This window comes from Pinus tabuliformis, chromosome 4_2, assembly GCF_031772625.1.
Source record: "Pinus tabuliformis cultivar Carrire ecotype Pingquan chromosome 4_2, CPIR1, whole genome shotgun sequence".
Taxonomy (NCBI): Eukaryota; Viridiplantae; Streptophyta; class Pinopsida; order Pinales; family Pinaceae; genus Pinus; species Pinus tabuliformis.
The window spans coordinates 1,110,812,942-1,110,836,577 of record NC_142304.1 but is presented as its reverse complement, the minus strand read 5'-3'; the positions used below and the strand labels follow the sequence as shown (position 1 = coordinate 1,110,836,577).

The window sequence follows — 23,636 nt, the reverse complement described above, 5'->3', positions numbered from 1 at the left end:
TGGATCATAGTTTATCTTGCTGCTGGGCTAGGCCATAGGCCATAGCCAACAGCTAAGGCAGTGTGGCAGCATGACAGAAGTAATGGTGCAGCATGGTGTTGATTGGTGCAACACTGTACATGGTGCAACAATGGCACATGGGACATCAAGTACATGGTGTAGCATTGGTACAACAATGGGAGCTGCAAGTACAATGCAGCATAGTGCAATGAAGATATCAATAGTACAGTTATGGGTACTGTCATGATGAGATGCAACATAGTGATGATGGGTGCAGCATGGTGCAGCACAGTGAGATGCAACATGATGATGAGGAGCAACATAATGATAGGTGCAACATGGTGATGGAGTCACCTTGGAGAATCAGTTGAAGTAGCATGTCTTCGATTGAGTTCAGCTACCTCATGTATCGTCTTCTTAGAGATGATCTATGCTCTTATATAGATAAGTCAAAGTGTTGACTTTTGTTGTAAATGTACTATCTCTTTCTCTCTGCTGAACTATTGAAGAACATATAAGAAGAATTGATCGAGCGTTTCCCCACATTGGGGTTTGTCCCTGGCTAGTGCCACATCTTGTGTCCTCTTGTCTTGGCTTGTCTTCTGCTATTTATGTTTATGTTCTATCTACAATTTACTATTATGCTGATGTGATTGCTAACCTAGAAAAGTTATTGAGCTAACTGTGAATTTTGAAATAAATTGCTCTAAGCATAGAACATAGCTAAAATTAACAGAATGGAATTTTGGTTGGTAATGATGCTACAGTTTGGTGATCTGTGATTGATTCAGTGAATGGGTCAGTACTTGATTCAATGGTTTGTTCAATGTTACAGTAATTCAGTTTGACAATATTTTTAATTGTTAGTGATTTGATATTTGTATGCAGGTTTTATGTAGAGGAAGCACGTATATACGCATGTTCTATTAAGAACATTCGCATACATATTTTGATGTTTATTTTCTCTGGTTGAGTTCTACATTCAATTGTTTGATGCTTCAGAGATTCAGTTGGTTTACAATGCTTCAGTGATTTCATATTCAGTATTTCAGTTTGTCATATTGGTTTGGGTTATTGTTGGTGTGAGTCCAGTTTGAAAATATGATGAAAGGTGGCCTACAGGTTGTTTGATGATTATTTGACAGGTGGATCCAGTTTGAAACATTTTGAAAAGGTCCACAAGGAGTTGAGGGTTGCATCTTTCAGTAAGGGGGTAGGTGCTTGCTGAAAATAACAACAAGAAATGTTAAAAAATAGCATCTAGAAATTCCAATTTAATTTGTCCTTGAATTAAATTGTAATTCTTTTCTCATAGCAACTTGTAATAGTTAACTAAGTTAAGTTGACTTAGTTAACCTAGGAATTTCGAGTTGGAAGTCTATCTGAAGTCATGTAAGTGTGATCCCTATGTTTTAGCAGTCTAGATTGAGTTTATTGGAGTTGTAATTAGATAACTCAGTTATATTCAGTTAAAATAGTTCTAACTATTGGAGGAACTAGTAGAGGTTTACTAGTGAGTTGGTGCACTAGTGCATCCTCAGTTCCACACCAGCTAACTGAAGGTTCACTAAAGAATAAATCATGCATGTTAGTTCAGAGGAAGACCCAGTTGAGACTAGAGTGCAGGGACAATGTACTATCAGTTGTATAATTTTCCGAGTTGTACAGATGGTGCATGCAATCAGTTGAGGACCTAAGTTTGGATTGCACAGTTATGGAAGAAGGATTTCCTCATTAAATAGAGGCTAATTCCTCTAGGAATTGCGCAAGGAAATAGGGGCTTGGAGAGCAGTAGAATAGGCTAAGGTTTGGCTTGAGCTAGCTTGTGAGTAGAGAGTTGATCATACTTGTGCAGGAATTGTTCTAGTGAGAACAAGCTTTGTATTTTCACTCAGATTTTTTATTAATGCAATATAGATAGTACGAGTTTTGAGCAGTGGCTTTCCTCGGATAAATATTATGTTATGTGACATTGATGTTCTTCCTCTTGTTGATTATTGTTTTCATGTATTTATTGGTTTTAGTTGTTAAAGAGTAGAGTAGATTCTTGTCTTGTGTTTTAGTACATTACATGAGATGTGAATCTACACAGTAAAAATCTACAGTGCTCCCTTTCGGTAGGAACCGGTAAACAGGATCAGGGGGTTGGAGATCCCTTCCAGTTGGTGCTAGAGAATGAGTGGAGGTTGTAAACTCTTGTAGGTGGGTGTCTGCGTGATGATAAGAGTCTGCACCAGTAAAAGATGTAATGAAGTTTTCTTAATAATAAAAGAAGAAGACTGAGACGAAAACAATGATGGTTTTCTCCCACATTGGATTTCCACCTAAAATCCCTGTGTTCATGTGCGTTGATATGTTTCTTGTGTGATTGATGATCTATCTGCTCTTTACTGCTCATGGTTTTTTCTCAATGAATGAATAGTGAAGTAATGATGCACTAGTTAAATATGAACAGTGGATGGAATATATGAAAAGTTAATTCACTGGATATATGTTGTTTGCTTTCACTGAATTCATGTACATACACTAGTTTCATGAATAACAGTAGAGTACAGAAATCATAATATGAAATTAAAAGTTTAAAGTGAATTAAAACACTGATTCACCCCCCTCACGTCTCTCGGTATTTTTCCCAACAATAATAAAATCCAAATGGATATATAGATAATAGATTAGAGTGTAATTTACATTAAAATGTTTGAAAGCTATGTTGCACGAAACTTCTAGGAACCTAGCGTTTTGGGACATACCAATACCCAAAACTCCAAAACTCGGCCGAAACATGACCAAAACTTGACCATCATGTAATCAACTATGAGAGTTAATATATACTTGGTTTTCCTTCTAAATTTCATCTATGGGTTATTCTTTATTCACTTATTTATAAATTTATTTATATATATATAAACATATATGACGTTTCGGCTGGCGTTTCCATTTTTAGGAGGTGACGTTTCTAAACGTACCCATTTTGGAAACTCCAAAGCGTTTTGGCACTTCATGCAACTTAGTTTGAAAGTAAAATTCCATATGAGTAACAAAGGAATTTACATAGAAGGAAATCATTGACAATGAACGTACCTTTGGCATAATTAGAATCATGTTGACAATGGTAGCTTAATACAATAGTGATCTGCGTCATATATTTAAGAGTGCATTTGTAAATGGTGTAGAATATGAAGAGTGCATGGATTAGTTGAAAGGGTTTATAAATCTTGTCAACATTTTGTGTGTCCATTGAATAAGCCATTGTATGGAATCTAGATTTTGGTAGTCATAGATTGATAAACACTTTCATGAAATGGATTTAAGTGGATTCATGAAATGGATTTATGTGGAGGCAATTGGATTTGAACTTTGTAATTTTTTACTGCATAATGTAGTTTAATAATAATATTATATGTTATGATTTAGTAATGACATATAACAATGAAGAGCTGACTGCTGGAGCAAAAGTGAATATGTTGAAGACATCTAGCATGAGTAATCTAGGGGTTTCTCATTATTATTTGGGTATTGAGTTATGGGAGCTACTAGATAAAATGATTTTAACCCAAGCTAAGGATTCAGAGGGCTGGTTCAAAAATATAGGATTAGTTATTAGATTGTAGATGCGCTGACATAAATAAATAGGAATGATTGTGAGTACTAAAGAAAAGCCAATCGATGGAATCTTGTATAGATAAATGGTGGGCAGTCTAATTTACCTCATAATAACTTGACCAAATATAATTTATGTACTCAGAGTTGTTTCAAACTTTTAAGGTACATCATTAATTCAAAAGTATCTCATTGGAAGGCATTCCAAAGAATTTAGATTTTGATATATCTCAAAAGCGCATTTTTATTTTAGAATAAATATGCAAAGAACAAGAATTGGATACACAGTTTGATTGGACGGTATGTGCAGATGACTAATATATAGATCTAAACACATGTTCCATTTGTGATCAATGGCAATCTCGTTGAGCAGTATATATCAATAGACAATGGCACTTTCCTCAACTAAAGTTGAGTATAAGGGAGCGATGATGATTGTGAAGCAATGTGGCTGACAAGGATTCTAGCGTTTGTTAACACTGTTGTGCTAGAAAACTTGATAAAGTTGTACTGTGAGAACCAAAGTGTGATCAACGGATGAACAATGCAGTGTTTCATGTAGAATTCCACTGACATTACTTGAGACAGGTGTAACAAGAAACAAGTAACTCTACATCTTGCAAAACTATAAAATCGGATTGCTGACATATTCACAAAAGTATGAAGAGAAGTTTCAAAAGTTTATGAGAATATTGAAAATCAGAGAAGTTTTCAATAAAGGGGATGGTTAGGAATAATGAAAATTTTTAATCAAATAGGATTTTCACCTAAGAAACATGACACGCTAGGTAGGCCTATATTTTGTGTCTACGTGTTGGATACATTGACATGCATGGCATGCTTCCCTAGCATCTTGAACAGGCATTTGGCACTAGTCTGTCTGAGGACATGTGCAAATGCATGTCTGGCACCCTGCCCTAGTGTGTCCAGACATGTCAAAGACCTAGAACACCAAAAAATTTCCAAAAACCCACAAAAATTTGAAAAACACGTGCAATCTCTAAGGCCGTCTGTAAATATGTCCCGATGTGTAAGGAGTACTCTCTCTTTTAAACTTTCCAAAAATTTGCATCTTTATGCTTACAGTTTTATTATTTTGTACTTGTAAGACCATGTCAATGTATCACATTTCTTGGGTTCTTTCTCTATATATCATTGCAAGTTTTCTGCCATGTGAAAAGCCAAGTCAAGTCACATGACACTGGGAGACAAGACGTGCTAACCCAGGGATTTGGATTTGAGTGTCTGACACAGGACATGTAGAGTTCTGTAAATGCAACATGGATATAGTTTAATGAGACTTTTTTTGTGTGCCGAAGTCATGGAAATTTTGATTATATTTTGAGAAAATTTGGCTGGTTTTTGTAAATTCAAGTTATAGTTGTTAAATTTTAAGATTTGAGGCATCTTAGAAGTTTTTGATGGTGCTGAATCTATTTCCACCATCAAAAACATGATTCAAACACTGCTTCTATAAGATTTTTTGAAATATTTTTACCTAAATTCCAGCCACTTTTAGCAATCCCGGCAATTCCTCCACCTCCATAAACAACTCCCATAACTTATAACTCTCATAACTTATAAAATGACTGTGTCTACTGGTCACAGCAACATATTTACTTGAGATTGAATGTGTTACCTCTATAAGTTTATGATCTACTGCAACAGTAATGATTACAGAGGTTATAACAACTTCAAATCGTTCCACTCACCCTGATGGGATTCTGTTAACAGAGGTTATAACAACTTCAAATCGTTCCACTCACCCTGATGGGATTCTGTTAACAGATGGTAGGGATTCCGGAAAATAACATTACTCAATGATGGAGCATGATTCATGGCATAGTTAGGGGCTCATTCCTAGATAAGGCCAATTCGGGCTGATAATCAATAAGAGATGGTTGACCCGTAAGTTAGCCTGTAGAATAGGTGCCGTTATTCTATTATGTTGGGGGACCCTGTTGACTTAAGGACACCCTCCCCCTAGCCTACAATAGCGACGCAAGCTGTGTATGCCCCACCCATATGTGTGTGTCCATGTTGCATTTCCAAGGGTCTATACGTACCATGTCAAACACTCAAATCCCTGTGTTAGCACGTCCCCGTATCATGTGACTTGGCTTTTCATGTGGCAGAAAACTTGCAACGAAGTGTAAGTGCATGATCAGCGAGTGTTATGTGACTTGGCTTTTCATGTGGCAGAAAACTTGCAACGAAGTGTAAGTGCATGATTAGTTTGGTAAGATGTTTTTGAAGAAGTTTAAAGAGAAATATGTTAGATAAATTTGATTTTATGGTGGAGTTGAGGTTGTGTCAATAGTTATGGTTAACAATTGTAGTTTTTTTGGTACTTAGTATTGATGATTCATGGTATTACATGTAGTTGAAGCAGTTAAAAGGCTTGTGTATTCCCTATTGTATTGAGCCATAGTTAAGTGGTGAAAACTCAAGTTGTTGGTGGGCTTGGTTATGATTTAACCAAAAACAATAATAAATCTATTGTTCACTGGTTTTTCCATAAAATTTTCCAAATAAATCCTAATATATATGATTTAAATATATTATTGCCATATATATTATTATTATATTTATTTCTCTGGTAATCTTTTTAAAAAATAACAAAGCCAAAGCCAAAAACAGCAGAGCTTCCGGCCATAAAATTACAAGTGTCCAACCGTACGGTGAAAACAACCGAACTGAAAATTTGAAAAAGCCAAAGTTAATACTAGAGTTGTGAGGGTCAGAAAATATAAGTAGAATGAAGAAAACCTGAGTAGAAAAATAATTGATAGGGGACCTTGGGAATATGGCACGAAAAACAAAGGTGAGAAAGTCATGATAGGAGCAGCCAAAGCACATGGTGAGAAACAGAGTGAAGACCCTGTCAAACTAGTGAAGAAAAATCCAGGAATTATATTTGAGAGATTTAGAGAAAAGACATCAGGGTCACAATTTGCGAGAGCAACGTGATCACAAAGAAGACTAAGATCAATTTCACCTATTTATAGAAACCCTAGTCGTTGAAATAAACATGCTTATCTCTTGTTCAAGTAAACATGCATATCTTAATGACCGTGAAGAACAACACATTTTGTTCCATAGGGCGCTGGGACAATGCTTTCTTGACATCCCTATCTTTTGTAACTAAATGTTACAGATCCGGGAATTTATTTTTTAACTAAATGTTACATACCCGGGAATTTATTCTTTTTATGGCTTTTTAGTATGTTTTTTCGGAACAAAATATGGAGGCCGACGCTGTATCCAAGTGTGGCCTCACTCTCTGCCTTAGCTTCCTGTTCTTTGAAAAATTCTCTTTGGGGCAGAGTTACGGGGTTGGTTTTACTTTTTCTTTTTTTTAAGGTTTAGCTTCTCTTTTCTGCTGCTGATAGATGGTATCAATGTCGGTTGGTTCTTGGAGATGTCTGTAGATTTCTGTTCCCTTTGGGTGTGCGCTGTCTCCTTATCTTTCAATCAGGCTGTGTTTTTTTGGTTGGTTTCGATTTTTATTTACATTTGGATAGAAATTTTTTTGTTTTTCTGATCTTCATACAGAAATTGTCTTATGTAATTAGAGCACAGTCATATTTTGGCAGCGATTGGCTCACGTCATTGTAAAACTTTCCCTATGGAATGAAGGTTCTATATTGTAAAACTTTTTCTATGATATGAAGGTTCTGTTTTTTAAACTGGAAAAAAAATTGGAGTTGCTAATTATAACAAAATTTGAACTAGATTTAAATCAGAGACTTCATAAGACTTCATTTCCATAACTATTGTCAATTAAACTACAACAAGATTTAAAGTCTTATATTTTAGTATAACTTTAAACAGAAATTATTGTTCGTATCAAATTTTCAAACATATTAATTTCTCATATTTGACATTTTATCCTATGCAGGCAACACTAAAACCACCAGCTATTAGAAACATGCACAGGGCTTTATATGTCCAATTCTCAATTGGGCTATTAAGTTACTACGGTGTCACTATAATTGGTTATTGGGCATATGGATCATCAGTATCTGCATATCTTCTCAGCGATGTGAGTGGGCCTAAATGGGAAAAGGTTTTAGCAAATGCAGCAATGTTCTTACAGTCCATCATATCACAACATGTAAGCCCTCCTCCACTCGTTTATTCTTTGAGCATCCTTCTTTTATTAATTCTTATTTGTAATCCTCCTTGTTTATTTGCAGATGTTTTGTGCTGTTGTACATGAGTCCTTGGATACAAGGTTTTCTTACCAAGATGAGAGCGAATTTTCTCGACGTAACATTTTAATTCGCTTCATCCTCCGTGCATTGTTTTTCACAGTGAACACTTTTACTGCTGCCCTACTTCCATTTCTGGGAGACTTTGTGAACTTAATTGGGTCACTGTCTTTGATTCCATTAACTTTTGTATTTCCAAGCCTCATATACTTAAAGGTAAAAAATCTTCAACTTATAATTAATACTTGTAGTTGCTTAAAGATCTATCAACTTCCAAGAAAAAATGTTTATAAGAGGCTTGAATTGTTTATAATTCTAAAGGAGTATTTTTCTGGAATTCTCACAGGTGAAAGGACAAAAAGTTTCTGGTGCAGGTAAAATTTGGCATTGGCTAAGTGTTATTATTTTCTCTCTTCTTACTGTGGCAACAACAGTTTCATCGTTTCATTCAATTGTAGATAATGCTAGAACATATCATGTATTTGCAAATACCTGATTATATAATGTCATCCTCTAATTTAAATTCTTGTAACATACTTTTATTGCCAATTAAATGGATGTGTTACACATTTATATTTTTAAGTGAATATTGGTTCAATATTTTTAAGTGAATATTGGTTCAATATTTTCAAAACTATGTGCTCGTGGCAAGTTCTGTGATAAAACTATGGCCTGGTCGAATCTATGACAGTGTTAAGACCTTTGTTATCATAATGTGTATTAGGTTGTTATATGATCGAAGTAACCCTACTATGGAGATGTGTAAATAAAGGTCAAGAACCTCAGTAAAGATAATAAATAGGGCCGAGGCTAGTCTTTGTTGAATAAAACTGGATGTCTGTGGAAGGAATGTGAAGCCTGAGACACTCTTTCACCATAAAATGACACACATAATTGTGGAACTTTGTGAATTGCAGTCTATATTGAAATACTAGTAAGGCTGTATTGAATCCAAATATTCATCTAAAGTTTCTGAGTGACAAGGTTGAGATCATTATTGAAGAAAATTGTTTTCTATGCACAAATCTATGGTGACCAAGATCATCTCTGTGGCATAATCAGTCCTGTAATATAAAGTCCTATAGCTCAATTTTTGTTGATCCAAAACTCTGAAAACTATGGAATGTCACAAAGTCTGAGGTTAAATTTTTGTGGAGCTGTGCGAGTTTAGGAACAATGGTATTTCTCCGTATAGCAAAGACTGTGTTTGACTACGTCAAGCCTATAATCTGGACACAAGTGTGAGTATAGTTCAAGACTCTTTTCTGAAAGAAATATATTATAGATAATGGTTCTAAGCATAGTTAAAAATCTACTGTCCGAGTTTACTCTCAATGCAATCAAGTCTAAGCTTATTATATCAACTATGGAACAATGCCAAGTCTGAGAGCTCTGATGTCCATTCACGAGTTCAATCCATGAAGATACAAGCCCTATTCTATAAACCAGAAGTCCAAACACATCTTTGTCTTTCTGGCATCCATGTAGCATTGCAAAGATTGTGATTAAAGTACACCGAATCTTTTTATGACATCTCTCTTGAAGACCGAATTTTTCTAAAGGTTCATCTTTGTGGGTTGTATTCATTGTGATCCGTATTCTGATTTGAAGGCCGAAGGTCTGGAGTAATTATGTTGAAGGAAAAACGATATATATCAATTGAAGAAAGTTGAATGATCTCTGATGTAAAGAACCAAATCTCTCTGAAAAGGATCGAATCTCTGTATTTGATCTCTGATTTGTAAGGTTTGGAAGGTAAGGTTGAAGAGGTACATATAATCCCTTGTTTTTGATATCTCGAAAAGCTAGGCATAGATCTAAATTTCTCTTGCAAATAATGATCTTAGAAGTTTGTAATATTAGAAATCTATGTCAATCATTTTGGAATGCTAAATCTCTAGGGTATGAAGAGATCACATTTAGGAAATAACATGAAGTGTAAGCTAACATATTGTATAAGAAGTCATGTTCTTTCCTGAGGACAAAGAAATAATCAATATGTTAGGTGCTGATCTCCTAAGCATTCAAATCCTTTCCTTGCATATGAAGATTGAGTTTTGTGATCAAGTTTAGGTAATTAGTGAAAAAAACATCAATGCACTCCATCTCATGTATAGAAGGTATGTCAATGACATTTCTGGTATTTGTGGCTAACACATTAGTATACTTATATAATTTGCAAATTTGAAGGATGGCAGGTGTTGAAGACTTTGGATATTGAAGCACTTAGGGTTTGCAAACCTTAGTAAAAGTCTGAACCAAGAAAACCCTAGGACTAATAGTTTCCACTTAAAGAAGATGCCCTAGCTCTTGAGAATGACAAAAATGACATCATGCTAATATAAGGACAAGGATGGTACAAGATTAAGAGGGAGTTGACTCTTCTAAAAAAGATAAATATTCTATACAATTTCTCTTTGATTAAGATTATTGTTATTGTCTTCAATTTTTGTTTAGTCTCTAGTCTACATATCCTTCGCTTGGTTATTATTTTTCTCCCATATCCTCCTAGTGAGAATTGCAGATAAATAACTAGGGCGATTTAAGCTTTGACAATAGAAGAATGACATGGAAGAACAAAGCATCTCTAGAGGACTTTCCATATTTATAGACTAGAATATTGGAAGAGCAGACAATTTGAAGTATATCTTGTTTGATTTAGTATCTGCCAACATAAAAACTAGAAGGTTCTCCCATTAAGAGGGAGAGGATATTGTTAATATGATTGCTTTATATTTTTGAAAGAGCATTATGATTGAAGAAGACCTCGTACTTTGGGAAAGATGGACTCATGAGACAAAGGAAGAAATTTTGACTTCGAAGGGAGATGGAAACATAATTTGACATGAAGGATCTTACACTACAACTTGAAACTTGAGGATACATCAATTGGGTTGGCAATGTTGATAATGAGTAGATATGCTACTAATGGTTGGGATTTGGTATGGTTTCTTGGAAGAGCATGAAGCAAAATCTTGTTGCATTGCAGAGGAAGAAGATATGGCAATTTGTACAGTTAGTTGTGAACCAATTTGGCTTTGTCAAATGTTTGATGGACTATTTGATGACATGTTGGATTCAATCGTGATATTTTATATGAAGATTATCAGAGAACTAGGAAGGTCTAAGCACATTATGATTCATGACATGATGCAAAATGGAGTTGTGAAGCTACAATATATCTCCACTGACGAACAAGTAGTCAATGCATTGATAAAGTCCCTTCCTAAGGGAAAGGATAAGTATTTTTGAGACAAGCTTGGGCTTGTAGATATCTCCTCCCTGTTTGAGAGGGAGTGAGGATGGACACCTTTATTCTCCATGTGTTATGTACTATGGCAAGGACTAACAATTGTAAGTTTAGTAAATGAACATGGATAGGGAGAATGTTGGATTGGATAAGCATCATGGACTAGCATTATTGAGATCTGTACTATGGCTAGGACTAACAACCATAATTCAAGTGCACTGATATAATATAAGAATGGTCAGGAGGCCCGACATTTCCTTGTGTCAAGTATTGTGACAATGGATTAGGAAATGGTCCCATGAAGACATACTTTGGTGAACCTAGGTGGAATATGTTCCTCAGAGAGGTGGTGTGGTGTTGTATTAAATGCCTCCCAACATTGTGCTCTGATCTAGTGGAGAGATAGAGCTTACTTTTCAAGGCCTTGGTATTTTGACAATGTTGGTTATGATGTTATCATCATTGATGCTTATCGATCCAAATCCTTTCTTATAGAAGTCTTCAACTTGAGAATATCCCGATGAGTCATTATGAATACCTCCCTAGTTAAGAGGGAGTGTTGAAATTGTAACTAGGTTTGGTCTTCATAATTGCCATTGTACTTATATCTATATGTATTTTACATTAAAAAATAAAAAGAAAAGTTATTATTATTTTCTAGCATGTTCTTCATGCTTAGTTTTGGTCAAAAGAAAATGTAAAAGGGCATGTTCTTCGTGACCCTTGTAAAAGAAGAAAATTTAAATTTTTGACAGTGTCATTTGTCCCTCTAAGTTGACCAAGTCCGCCTGCCCAAGAGATGTGTCTCTTCACATGAACGAACAATTATAAATAGAGCCAAGTCATCTCCATCAAGGACATATCTTGAAGTAACTTTCTAATGCATCAAGAGCGAGTTTTCTGAGGTACAAGAATGAGCTTTCTGAAGCATATCTGAGACATTTCTGAAGTATATATCTGAGACATCCTTGAGGCATATATATGAGATTTTAGAAGCAAAATAAAGGGTGATATCTAAGGCAACATACTACTGTGAAAGTGGAACTATAATCCTATAAGAAGATGAGCTATTTGAAGCACTGTACTTCTATGATGATGCAAGCTTCTGTAGTACTTTGTTTTGTGATGATGCGAACTTCCTGTAATATTACCTTTTGTGATGATGCAAGCTTTCTGTGGCAACATCTCTTGTGGTAACCAAGCTCAATGTGGCATTATATTTATGTGATTGGTTGACTATCTTGTGAAGGAAATGTTGGAAAATCAGAAAGGCAGTAAAGATTTTCTCGATCTTAACAATTACTTGTGATGTTTCTTATTATTACAATCCTTTATATCTTCTTTCTTTAGTTCATCAAGAAATTACCAAAAGCGGCAGCACATAAAACAATGAACACAAGATGTAGGCACATGCCAGGGAAAAACCCCCCTAGAGGGGATATCCGAGTCAAAGTAATTCTTCCTTTCAATAGTATTCTTTGAGACTCTTCACCCTAAACCTTGACCACACCTTCTCTCCACACCAAGTCAGCCACCAAAAGATTGACCTATTCCCAGCAACTTCGACTATGCAGCAACTTACAGTAGCCAGCAACTTCCAATAGCAATCCAACTTGGAAGACTTCATTCTCGCAATCCAGAACATGAAACAGAGTGAGACCACAACCAAAATTTCGATTTTTCTCTTCTCCTTAGACTCCCCCAAACTCGCATTCCCTTCGGCTTCCTAGTAACAGACTTTCCCAGCTATCCACTTAGCACTTCTGCCCAACAACAAGATTTTCACATTTTTGCCTAGTAGATGAGAAGATGAGAAGTGATGCTCCAAATGAATTCGTATTCCTTCCTTTATAGGATTCTTGTGGGGTAGAATGGTCCTTAGGCTGACTTGATCTTCTCTTAGGTCGACATGGTGTGGAGGTTCCATAATTCATATTTGACTCAATACTAAACCGATTTAAATGATTCAAAAGCCCAAGAAGCGTCTCATTAAATGTAAAATAATTCTATAGACTCACAGTAAATCCCAGAATTCCTTAATGGGGACTTTTACCTAAAACATGGTGACCCAAGCATGAAACCCATGCTTTAATAAGCCACACCAATAATAATAAAATTTATTTTCTTTATTCTTTTGACAAGTACATTACATGATGACTCAAGTACATTATTGAATATCGTACATACTTTTTCCAACACTCCCTCTTAATTAGGGAGGTATTCATAATGTACATATGCAATGGAAGATATTGAACTATATGAAACATGAAGAACTTTTAGGCACCCAATGCCATGGAATAGAGTCTTGACCAAGGAAATCTATCCAACCATCCAATCAATTTAGGCACCGCAATGCCATGGACTAGATTCCTGACCAAGGCAATCTATCCAACCAATCACTCAACATTTTAGGCACCACAATTCCATGGATTAGATTCTTGACCAGGGAAATCTATCCAAGTGGACTAAGATGGACTCAAGATTTTAACCCCTCTAGGTACCATCAAGCTTACTTGCTAACCATCAACCCAAAAGTCCAAGTGTGTATCCAAAACAAAGCTCAATGATCAACACCACCTTTCCAACTTCTAGACATCAACACAATGTGCCGACCAGATGTCCTCTAAGGAGATGCTTCACTCACAAAGCCTTAACACCTCTTGATCCAACAAATCAATAATAACTAATCTCTCCCAATCAAACTGATTGGTAACCAACATGCTTTCAAATCCTTCAAGAGATTCACCTGTACAGACACAACCCCAATCAATAATATGCTTTCACATGTACATAATCAAATACAAACCTCTGGGGTCTTCTAGGCAACAAATGTTGCTTCTCAACTTTCCAGAGTAGGACTATCAACCAAATCTTTGACAGAAGAATCCTCAATTTTATATTTTTCTTTTCCTACTTCTCATGCAGTAACATATCCTCCGAAATACCAAGCTATGCTCTCCCTCTCAATCAGGAAACATTTCTTTATTCGGACCCTGATTTACTTCTTTTAGCAGACCTCAAAATGCATTCTCCAATTTCCTTTTCCTGCTCATGGCCTTCACTCATACTTATGGTTGTTAGTCTTGGTCTAGTGCATGACACATGAAACAGAGAACCATATATGTCACTCCCTCTCAACCTGGAAGCACCTTTTTATCTGGACTCCCTCTTAATCTTAGGGAGATCTCTTCTATTCATTCTTCCTCCAGGAGATCAACTTCTTTTTTTTTGACATTAGAGAATCTTTCATGGCTTCCAACCATTTCATCAGAGTTATCATTATCCTCACCATGCTTGTCACATTGAGCATCTTCACCAAGTTGAAGATTGTGTACCTGCACAACTTTCTTGTTACATCGAGCATCTTCACCAAGTTGAAGATTGTGTACCTGCACAACTTAAATATAAAGTACAACCAAATCTATAGAAGCATAATGTTAGCCATATCAAAATCACCGAAGCATTTCGACTTTTATTCGTATCAAATAACCAAACTTTTAAACAAGAGACATATACTCTTAAACATCTTGCTAGGGACTTTGTTATGCACCATAAACTATGTCATAACATTAATTCTATCAAAGTCAATCACAACTTAGTCATTAACTTGACCAACTTCCACTAGGGTTAGTTCCAACCCCTAGATTTTCATTCAACCATTAATTAGTCACTATCATGACCAACTACCACTAGGGTTAGTTTGCAAACCTTAGATTTCCGAGGAATCATCAAACTCAACCAAAACTCTAATTTCAACAATCTTCGTAGATCTCAAATTGTCATATTCATCAGAGATTTCTACTTCAACTGAGGTTCAACTCCAAAACCTTAGAATTCCATTTTCACAAATTCAACAATCTTACACAGATCTCAGATTGTTACATTTCACATTAGACAATGTCACTACTAGGATCTAACTGCAAAATCCTAGATTTTCATTTCCCAACAATCATCTAAAAAAATTTCATATTGTTACTCATACTAGATTATTTTACTTCACTAGGGTTTAGCTACAATACCCTAGATTTCCAGATATCGTCATCCTAGAATCTCATACAAGGACTTCCATTAAATCCTAAGACTCATGACCATCAATGACTAGGTCAACACATATATCTAGGAATCATAACCATACATCAGCATATCATATGTCCAATAAATACAATTGACCTAGATCAACCTAGGACTTCAACCAAAAGGACATATATATATATATATATATATATATATATATATATATATATATATATATATATATATATATATATATACATATATATATATATATATATATATGCCTAGATTCCATCATCATGCAAATATATTTCATATCATGTGTTAGTCAAACCCAACTTCATAACAATATCAAATAAGAGTTAGACACATTAACATATTGATTATACTAGGGTTTGATTAGAAAACCACACACATACCAAAGAAAACATTTCTAATACAATGTAAGGGTCTTGCTCACACATTCCACCAAACGCTAATGAGCTAGGATTCCAATGTGGAAACATAACAAACCCAACATTACCAAGACTTCAAAGGTTCGAGATTTTAGACCTCATCATTCAACCCTAACAAGTTAGTATTTCCATATCACACCAAAATCCCAAACAAGACATCATCAATAAAACTTCAACTAGCATTTCATAATATCCCTAAGCAACTTAGGATTTTAGGCATTCACATTAGCATACCCTTTGATTAGGGTTTTCCAGAACCTGTCTAGGGTTCTACATAGTCAATCAAGAATATGAGTGGGGTGGGTAGATTTATCAAGAGATGAATCACCCAAACAAGAATCCCTAGGATTCACTACAGCTAGTCATGACAGAGTTAGTAATAGATCATCAAATTAGTAATCCAATCAAAGTATTCAAAACGTACCTTTGTTCTTTGACTAACCTTGTCTTGAGAGATCCTTATTTTTGCAAATTTGTTTCCTAACCAAGACAACAAAGGGAGAATGGTGATTAGTATTCAATATAATCAAAACTAAATGAATACATGAACCAAAACTGAAAATACATGAGATACTTATCTTTGAGAGTTATTGGGAGCTCCCTCCAAAGCTTGAGGGAAACCTACAAACTTAAAACAATACAAGAAATGTCTTTTCCAAAGATATGTTAAAACCATACAAATTCTAAAACATATAAAACAAGATATGTAAAGCTATAAGAAAAGGACTTAGTAGTCTAAGTCCCTAATGTCAAGTTCTTTGGGCTTGAATTTCTTTGAGTCTCCTTCTTCAACAAAGTTGGCTTGATCTCTTCTTCTCTTCTTATTCTTTGGATTCTCGGGACAACCACTTTGTAGTGACCCTTCTTATGACGTTGATAGCACTCTATCTTAGACATGTCAAATTTGTTCCTTGGCCCTATCGATCTCTTGAGCATGATCAAGGTTAGCTATGAATGGGACAAGATTGTATTTATCCCTTCTACCATCAGAGTCATAGCCACCAATTCTAGATCCCTGAATTTCGCCTTGTCGGAATCACTGGCTTCTTTGGTAGTTGCCAAATCTAGCACCTTGTACTTCTCGAGGATTAGGTCAATCTTCTTCTTCCAGGATCTGAAGTTAGATGCTCCTTCAAGCTTTTTCTCACCCTTGATAGAGTTAGACATCTTCCTTGAATATGATAGATTCCTTCCCTGAGATAGTGCCTATGAATGGATCTACCTTTTTCTTCTTTCGTCACCAAAGCTCTAATACCATGTTGGAAAATCAGAAAGGCAGTAAAGATTTTCTCGATCTTGATAATTACTTGTGATGTTTCTTATTATTACAATTCTTTATATATTCTTGCTTTAGTTCATCAAGCAATTACCAAAAGCATCAGCACATAAAACAATGAACACAAGATGTACGCAAATGCCAGGGAAAAACCCCCCTCAAGGGGAAATCCATTCAAAGTAATTCTTCCTTTCAATAGTATTCTTTGAGACTCTTCACCCTAGACCTTGACCAAACCTTCCCTCCACACCAAGTTAGCCTCCAAAAGATCGACCTCTTCCCAGCAACTCCGACTATGCAGTAACTTGCAATAGCTAACAGCTTCCTACAGTAGTCCAACTTGGAAGACTTTATTCTCCCAATCCAAAGCACGAAACAGAGTGATACCACCACCAAAAATTCGATTTTTCTCTTCTCCTTAGACTCCCCCAAACTTGTTGGTTTTTGGTAGCATCGGATATGATCTAAGTCTCAAATTTTGCAGGGACGCTTGGGCACATGCATTCTCCAATAAAATCGTTTTGGGAAATTCCACCTGGAGACAGTTTTATTAAAATAATTAATTATTTTTAATGGGAACCTAAGTCGAAAATTAGGACCTTAAAATAATTAAAGGGTATTAATCTAAACTGTGGGTGAAACTTCTAGAAGAAGGCAGAGATCAAGTCAATATGATCCTAGCCATTGATTAGGATCTAATATGGGCCATTGATTGATCAAGGAGAGGTTTATAAGAGGAAGTTTGATGGGCACTTAGAGAACACACCAGAGGCAGATACTTAGTTACCTTTGTAAGATTGATTTTCTCACTAATCGAAGTTCGGCGAGAGAAAATTGAATCAGAGGGAGAGTTGCAAGTGGAAACAAGAGTGAGGGTTATCAACATCATTCAGGAGTGCAAGGGAAGAAGACATAGAGCAGAGGGAGGACAACGCAGAAGTTGTGATGCATAGAGAGACAATGCAGGGGAATTTTGACGCTAGGATTGTGTGGGGCAGTTTGACACTGGGATAACGTGGGAAGGTTGACGCTGGGATTGCGTGGGGCAGTTTGACGCTGGGACAACGTGGGAAGGCTGACGTTGGGACACAATGAGACACAAAGGGAAGATAATCACTCCTCCTGGATCAAAAACTTGTCAGGAAGCGTCTGCAAATTTTCTCACAAAGAATCCTCTTCTATTATGTTGGTTGTAACTTGTACATGAGATTTTTGTTGAAGAATAATAAAGAAACCCTCATCTGCTACACTGATTTTCCCACCTTAGGTTTTTCCTTGAACGATTGTCCAAAAATAACCGTGTCATCGTGGTTGTATTTGTGGCAATATTTTTCTTTGCATTTACATTTTGTAGTATTTTAATTATGAAGGCGATAGTATAATTTATTTCGATATTTGTCATAAGAACACTATGAATAACTTATTTATGAATTAATAAGTAGAAGAAATAATATTAATCATTGTAGTTGGATTTCTATTTAGAAATTTTCACATGGTATCGGAGCTGAGGTGAAGCAAGAAGAAAAGAGTCGGATGACCCAGCGTTGAAGGAAGAAAGGAATTCAAAATTCCTGCAAGGGTAGTGATTCAAATTCCTAAGGGATTTGCGTAGTTCAGGCTAGGAGGACTAGATTTTTGTGGTAAAGCTCTTTCTGAATGAGTCGACAGAGAGGTAAGATTTCCAGATCAAAATCTGTCAGCGACCGAAGGAATAGTGCAACAAAAGATTCAACAAAGAGGGGTTTCTCTAGTGGGATGCAATTTTTCCTATAGCAGTTGCTAGGGCAGGGTAGCGCCAGAAATCATTTGAAAATAGCACAAATATGGATACTCAAAGTGTCTCAGAATCGTCTACCAGATTAGAATAAGAATTTGTATGCTTAGAAAATTTAGCGTCAACGGATGTTTGGTACATTGATAACGGGGCTTCAAATCATATGGCTGGAGTACGAGAACATTTCTCGAGCTATAAATAATAACAAATGGACTTCCATATTACTATGGGAAATAGAACGAAATGTACTCTAGTAGGGAGAGACACCATATCATTTCAGATGGAAGCAAGGTCCAACATTCGAGCCACCAATGTTCTGCATGTGCCAGGATTAGGAATGAATCTGATTTCAGTGTCCCAGTTATAGGACAAGGGATACGATGTATACTTCATAGGAAAGAAAGTATATGCCAAGCATCCAATCAAGAAGAAGAAGAGACAAATTGGGACTTGAGGCAACAAATTGTATAGGTTGTAGCTTGAGTCTCCAATGGCACTGATAGGCAGCAACTATAATGGTGAAAATGAATTATGGCATTGGCGAATGGGACATTTACACCATGGAGCACTGAGGATGCCCAGAGAGACTATTATAGGAGTACCAACCCTTAGTAGTGAGAATGATGACTTATGTCGAGGATGCGTGTTAGGGAAGTACGCTAAAGCAATTTTTTCCAGAAGTAACAATAGAGCAAAATGTGCATTCGGATTGATACACTCAGATATCTCTAGTCCAATGTCCACAAGAGCTCTTAGTGGTGGCAAATATTTCGTCACCTTTATTGATGATAACTTTAGAAAAACCTGGATCTATTTTTTAAAGACCAAGGATGAGGTCTTTGATCTATTCAGAGAGTTTAAGGCTCTCATTGAAGATATGGTAGGGAAAAAGATAAAGGTATTGCATTTAGATAATGGTGGAGAATATACGAACAAAGACTTCATAGATTTCTGCGTAAAGGAGGGCATCAAAAGAGAGTGGACAACTCCATATAATCCAAAGGAAAATGGAGTAGCAGAACGGAAAAATAGAACTATTGTTGGGGCAGCCTGTAGTCCTTTGAGATAACCTAAGGTCAATTAGTTATGCCAAAGCATCTATAATGTTTTGTCGTTTTAAATGATTGGATGACCAATGAACTATTTATAAACCAGTGCTCTAAACTTAGATAGATTCTTAATAAAATAAAAGATTGTTTTTACATGCACATGGTTATTTTGATTTTTAGTGGGATGGATAAGTAGAATATGGAGAAGTATAATTGATTTAATATTCAAACAGAGTATTTAAGCATTTATAAGAAGCAATTAAGAAAACAATGTTTTCTTAATCGACAAAATATAAACAGACCATCACAGAGATCTAGTGCAATTTATTCTCAAAGAGTAATTTACAATAACAGATAGTTTTGTAAATTTATCTCTTATTTAAATTACAACTTCACAGAGGATCCAAAATGAAACTAAAATTCAATTAAATTTTAAATCGGATAATTGCAAAAGGCATGATTTATATGAAGAAGACATAATGAATAAACATAATGAAATAAAACTCACTAAGAGATAGACCATATGAGGCAAATCCAGAATCTTTTATTATCTCAAAATTGCTCGAGCTTAGTACAAATCTACTTGATAACTTTTTCAAGGGTACAACCTTGAATACTTCGACAGAATGAAGTATTTAAACAAAATTTACAAAAAATATTACAATCAATGCTTGAGTGACACACCATTATATTATTAACTTAGAACTAACATAAAAGAAATAATGTGATAAAAAGGAATGCATCTGGTGAACTGATCTGAACATCTGACCCTGCTTCGGAGGAGAACATTTGCTAAGTGGCCACTATTCGGGATTTGCGCTCATGAAGCTGACCTGTCTTTTCAATCCTGGAATTCACACAACTTTTCTCACCACTCTTCTTCTGGAATAGTAATCTTTGTCACCTTGCGGTAGATCTCATCTACCTCATTATACTGAGTGAAAGTGAGTTTTACTGCAAAAATATGTTTTATCCCATGTTGGATAAAACTTATGTCGCCGATAGCTTCATAAAAAGCTATCCTTGCCATAGAACCTTTGATGTTGGAAGACTTAGTTGTATCCTTGGAAATGTCCTGAAGCTTCTTCATGTAGTCTTCCATGGTCATTAATTTGTCATTGATCACAAATAAGGAAGGCAGACCTTTCTTGTTCAATGCATCTATTCTATTGAAAAACCTATTAACTGCTACCTCCAGAGTGTGACACTTCTTTGTCAATTGTACAACCAAGTTCTTTTTTGTTAGAACTTTCTTTACCTCCAAAATGGTTTTTGTTTTGTCATCTACTCCTAGATCATCTAGTTCATATATGTTTTTGGAATTGAGGAACTTTATGATGTTGTTGGTTGTGGCAGGCATTTCTCCCAATTCAGCATTGATAGTAGAAATGGTTTTCTTGGCTTTCTCCATCAATTCCTTCTGGTCAAATATTATCTGGATACATGACCATATTTCATCTATTTCTTCAATGATATTGTTCCATGTGATTTATTTAACATGACCCAATGTGTAGCCAATAGAATACTTAGCCGCTGAATTTTTCCATGCCTCTATTTGATTTTGAGCTCTTTGTAGCTCTGCTGCATGAAAAGTTTCAATCTTCTTTTGATGATCCTGTAGAAGTTTGACTTGATCCTACAACTTTTTTATCTCTTCAATATGGAGAGACATATTTTGTACTGCATTTTCCCACTGATCTGTAGCATCTCCCGTACTTGTTGTAGAAGATATGGCTGTAGGAATAACTGTGATATGGAGTTCTTGCAAAGGGACAACAACCATTTTGACAGTTTTCTCCTTTTCTTTAATCAAATTTTCCATTTTTGTCTCCATTTGCTTCAACTGTGCACTCTGCTCCATGATGAGCTTCATCATATCTGCTGTTTGTGTTTCTATCTCTTCAATATCCTTGGCTAGAGGATCTTCTATAGATGGCAATTTTAATTTCTTCCTTAATGTCGTTATGTCTAAATTCTTTTTCTTTATAAGTTCTTCTGCAGCATTGATGTTTGAAGGGTCATAACCCACTTTGATCACCAATTCCTCTAGAGTTTTAATCCTGGTGTCTTTGGCAAGTGTAGAGACCTTCTCCATCTTCAACTGTGATTGGACATTTGCTAATGTAACCTACAGTTTAAACAAACTCATAGTAGTGTTAGTGACAGTGGAAAATATCATTTCCCCAGTCTGCTTATGCATCTCCATTTGGTCAATGGGATGTATATCTTTTACATCAAACTCAAATGTTGTCTTCTTGTAGTTTGATGTTGCCTTGGGCTAGGGAACCTGTGCCTGGAGGAATGCCATTTGCATTTTCCCTTTCTCTGAATCAAAGGTTGATAATAGCCTACTTTGAGCACCGGAAGTCAACTTCTAGAACTTGTTGTAGGTGTTAATCTTTAAGGCCTCATTCATGACTTTTATCTCCTTGAAAATGTACATTATACTTTTCTTTGTCTCCCCTATAGTTGATGTGCTGGTCTGCATAATTTTTTGTTGCTCTTGTGAAGTCGTGGAGGTAGTGGGAGACAGTGTGGTCTGATCACCTACTAATGAGGAAACAAGTGCCTCATTAGTGGTGATAATGTTCTCCTTCTCTGAATCTTTGTTGAGGTTTAGTTTGGAACTAATCTTGGCCTCCTTTCTATACATAATCTTGAATTCTTCACTGAAAATTTCAGTCCCTGAAGGGGACTCTTCTTCTCTAGTTCTCTTCATTGTTTTCTCTTGCATGGTAGGAGTATGTACTGTAGAGGATGATACCAGATGCTCTTCTGCCTCTTGTAGGGTATTTTCAACCCATTCTAGCTGATTTTTGTACTTCTCTATCTCTGGTTTGACAGTGTGAAAATAAGGAGTATATTTGGTTTCTACTCGTAATTTAGAAATGATCCCTAATGGATCATATGACCAGGTGAATTTTAGGTTGAACTGCATTTTATTTAGTAGCTTGTCTGCTTCTTCCCCTGCTACTCTTGTGTTGCAAATGAAAGACCCAATATGTGTTTTGATTTTAAACTGAGACTTCTTCTTGGCAGCAACAAAGTGGATTTCATCCATATTTAGCATCTACCTTATGTACTCCAGAGAAAAAATCTTCATTGGGACGAATTTAGGTAGCTTGTAAGGTGCAAGCTCACATCCAAATATTCTCAATTATGTATAGTTTTGGTAGAGGTACCAATCCCTTGTCTGAACTTGGTCTGATAGGTACAACACCTTTCTAATTTCCTCACCGATCCTTGGTTCTATCCTGTTGCTTAGGAGACTGATTGTTGGATTAAAAAACATCTCTATGAACTATTTATATGTGTATTCCTTTTGTTCCTTCATCACTAGAGTAGTCCAGAAGATGACTGACTGTTGGTTTCCTTTTTCATCCAGCTTTTGCAAAGCAAGGTTGACGTTGTCTCCCTGAAAGTACAAGAACATGTAAATGAACACATAGGCATACTTGAATACCTCCTCAGTTGGGAATTTGATAAGCTGCTGATGAATTGACTATGCAAGAAATTGGCTAAAGTTAAATATGATGGAGGGCTTAGAATCAACAGAGAAAATGGACATAAATCCTATGATGGCCTCATCTACCCACTGATCAGAGTAGTAGCCAAGGAGGTAGGAGACAAATGTGATGATTTTTTTGGCTCTCTCAGGGAAAATAGAGGAGGGATGGGGAGGATTTTTCTTTGGCAATGGGGTATCTTCTGTCAAGAACAACTCAAGAGTTTTGGCCCTCTTGGAAAAGTCCAATTTCTGGTATAACTCAACAAGTGATTCATAAGAAAAGGGGGTGGCATTCTCTACTATGGGGGCTTGCATCATCTGGTCTATGGCTTAAGGAGTAATAGTAAACATAATTTCTCCAGTAGGGGTAATGATGGCCCTTTGGCTTGGCAAATAAGATGCATGACACTTCCTAACAAACTATGGGGTGTTGTGGGCATGAGGAAAAATATAGTGGGGTAAATTGGACTCCCACAACTGAATGTCATCAGATTTG

The 23,636-nt window shown here is 36.0% G+C and overlaps 1 protein-coding gene across 2 annotated transcripts in view; it reads left to right on the top strand.

Moving 5' to 3' along the window:
• The window catches only part of LOC149173561 (putative proline transporter 2), a 65,445-nt gene extending 57,024 nt beyond the window's left edge, over positions 1-8,421 (top strand). The window contains exons 6-8 of one of the 2 annotated variants that reach the window (XM_089427962.1): positions 7,502-7,717; positions 7,800-7,916; positions 8,161-8,421. In XM_089427962.1, coding sequence (XP_089284088.1) covers positions 7,502-7,717; positions 7,800-7,916; positions 8,161-8,310 — 483 coding nt within the window. In that variant the 3' untranslated portion in view covers positions 8,311-8,421. Of the gene's footprint in view, positions 1-7,501; positions 7,718-7,799; positions 8,031-8,160 lie in introns of both variants that reach the window. The other variant, XM_089427961.1, reaches the window with a different exon arrangement.
• Positions 8,422-23,636: the final 15,215 nt, after the last annotated feature.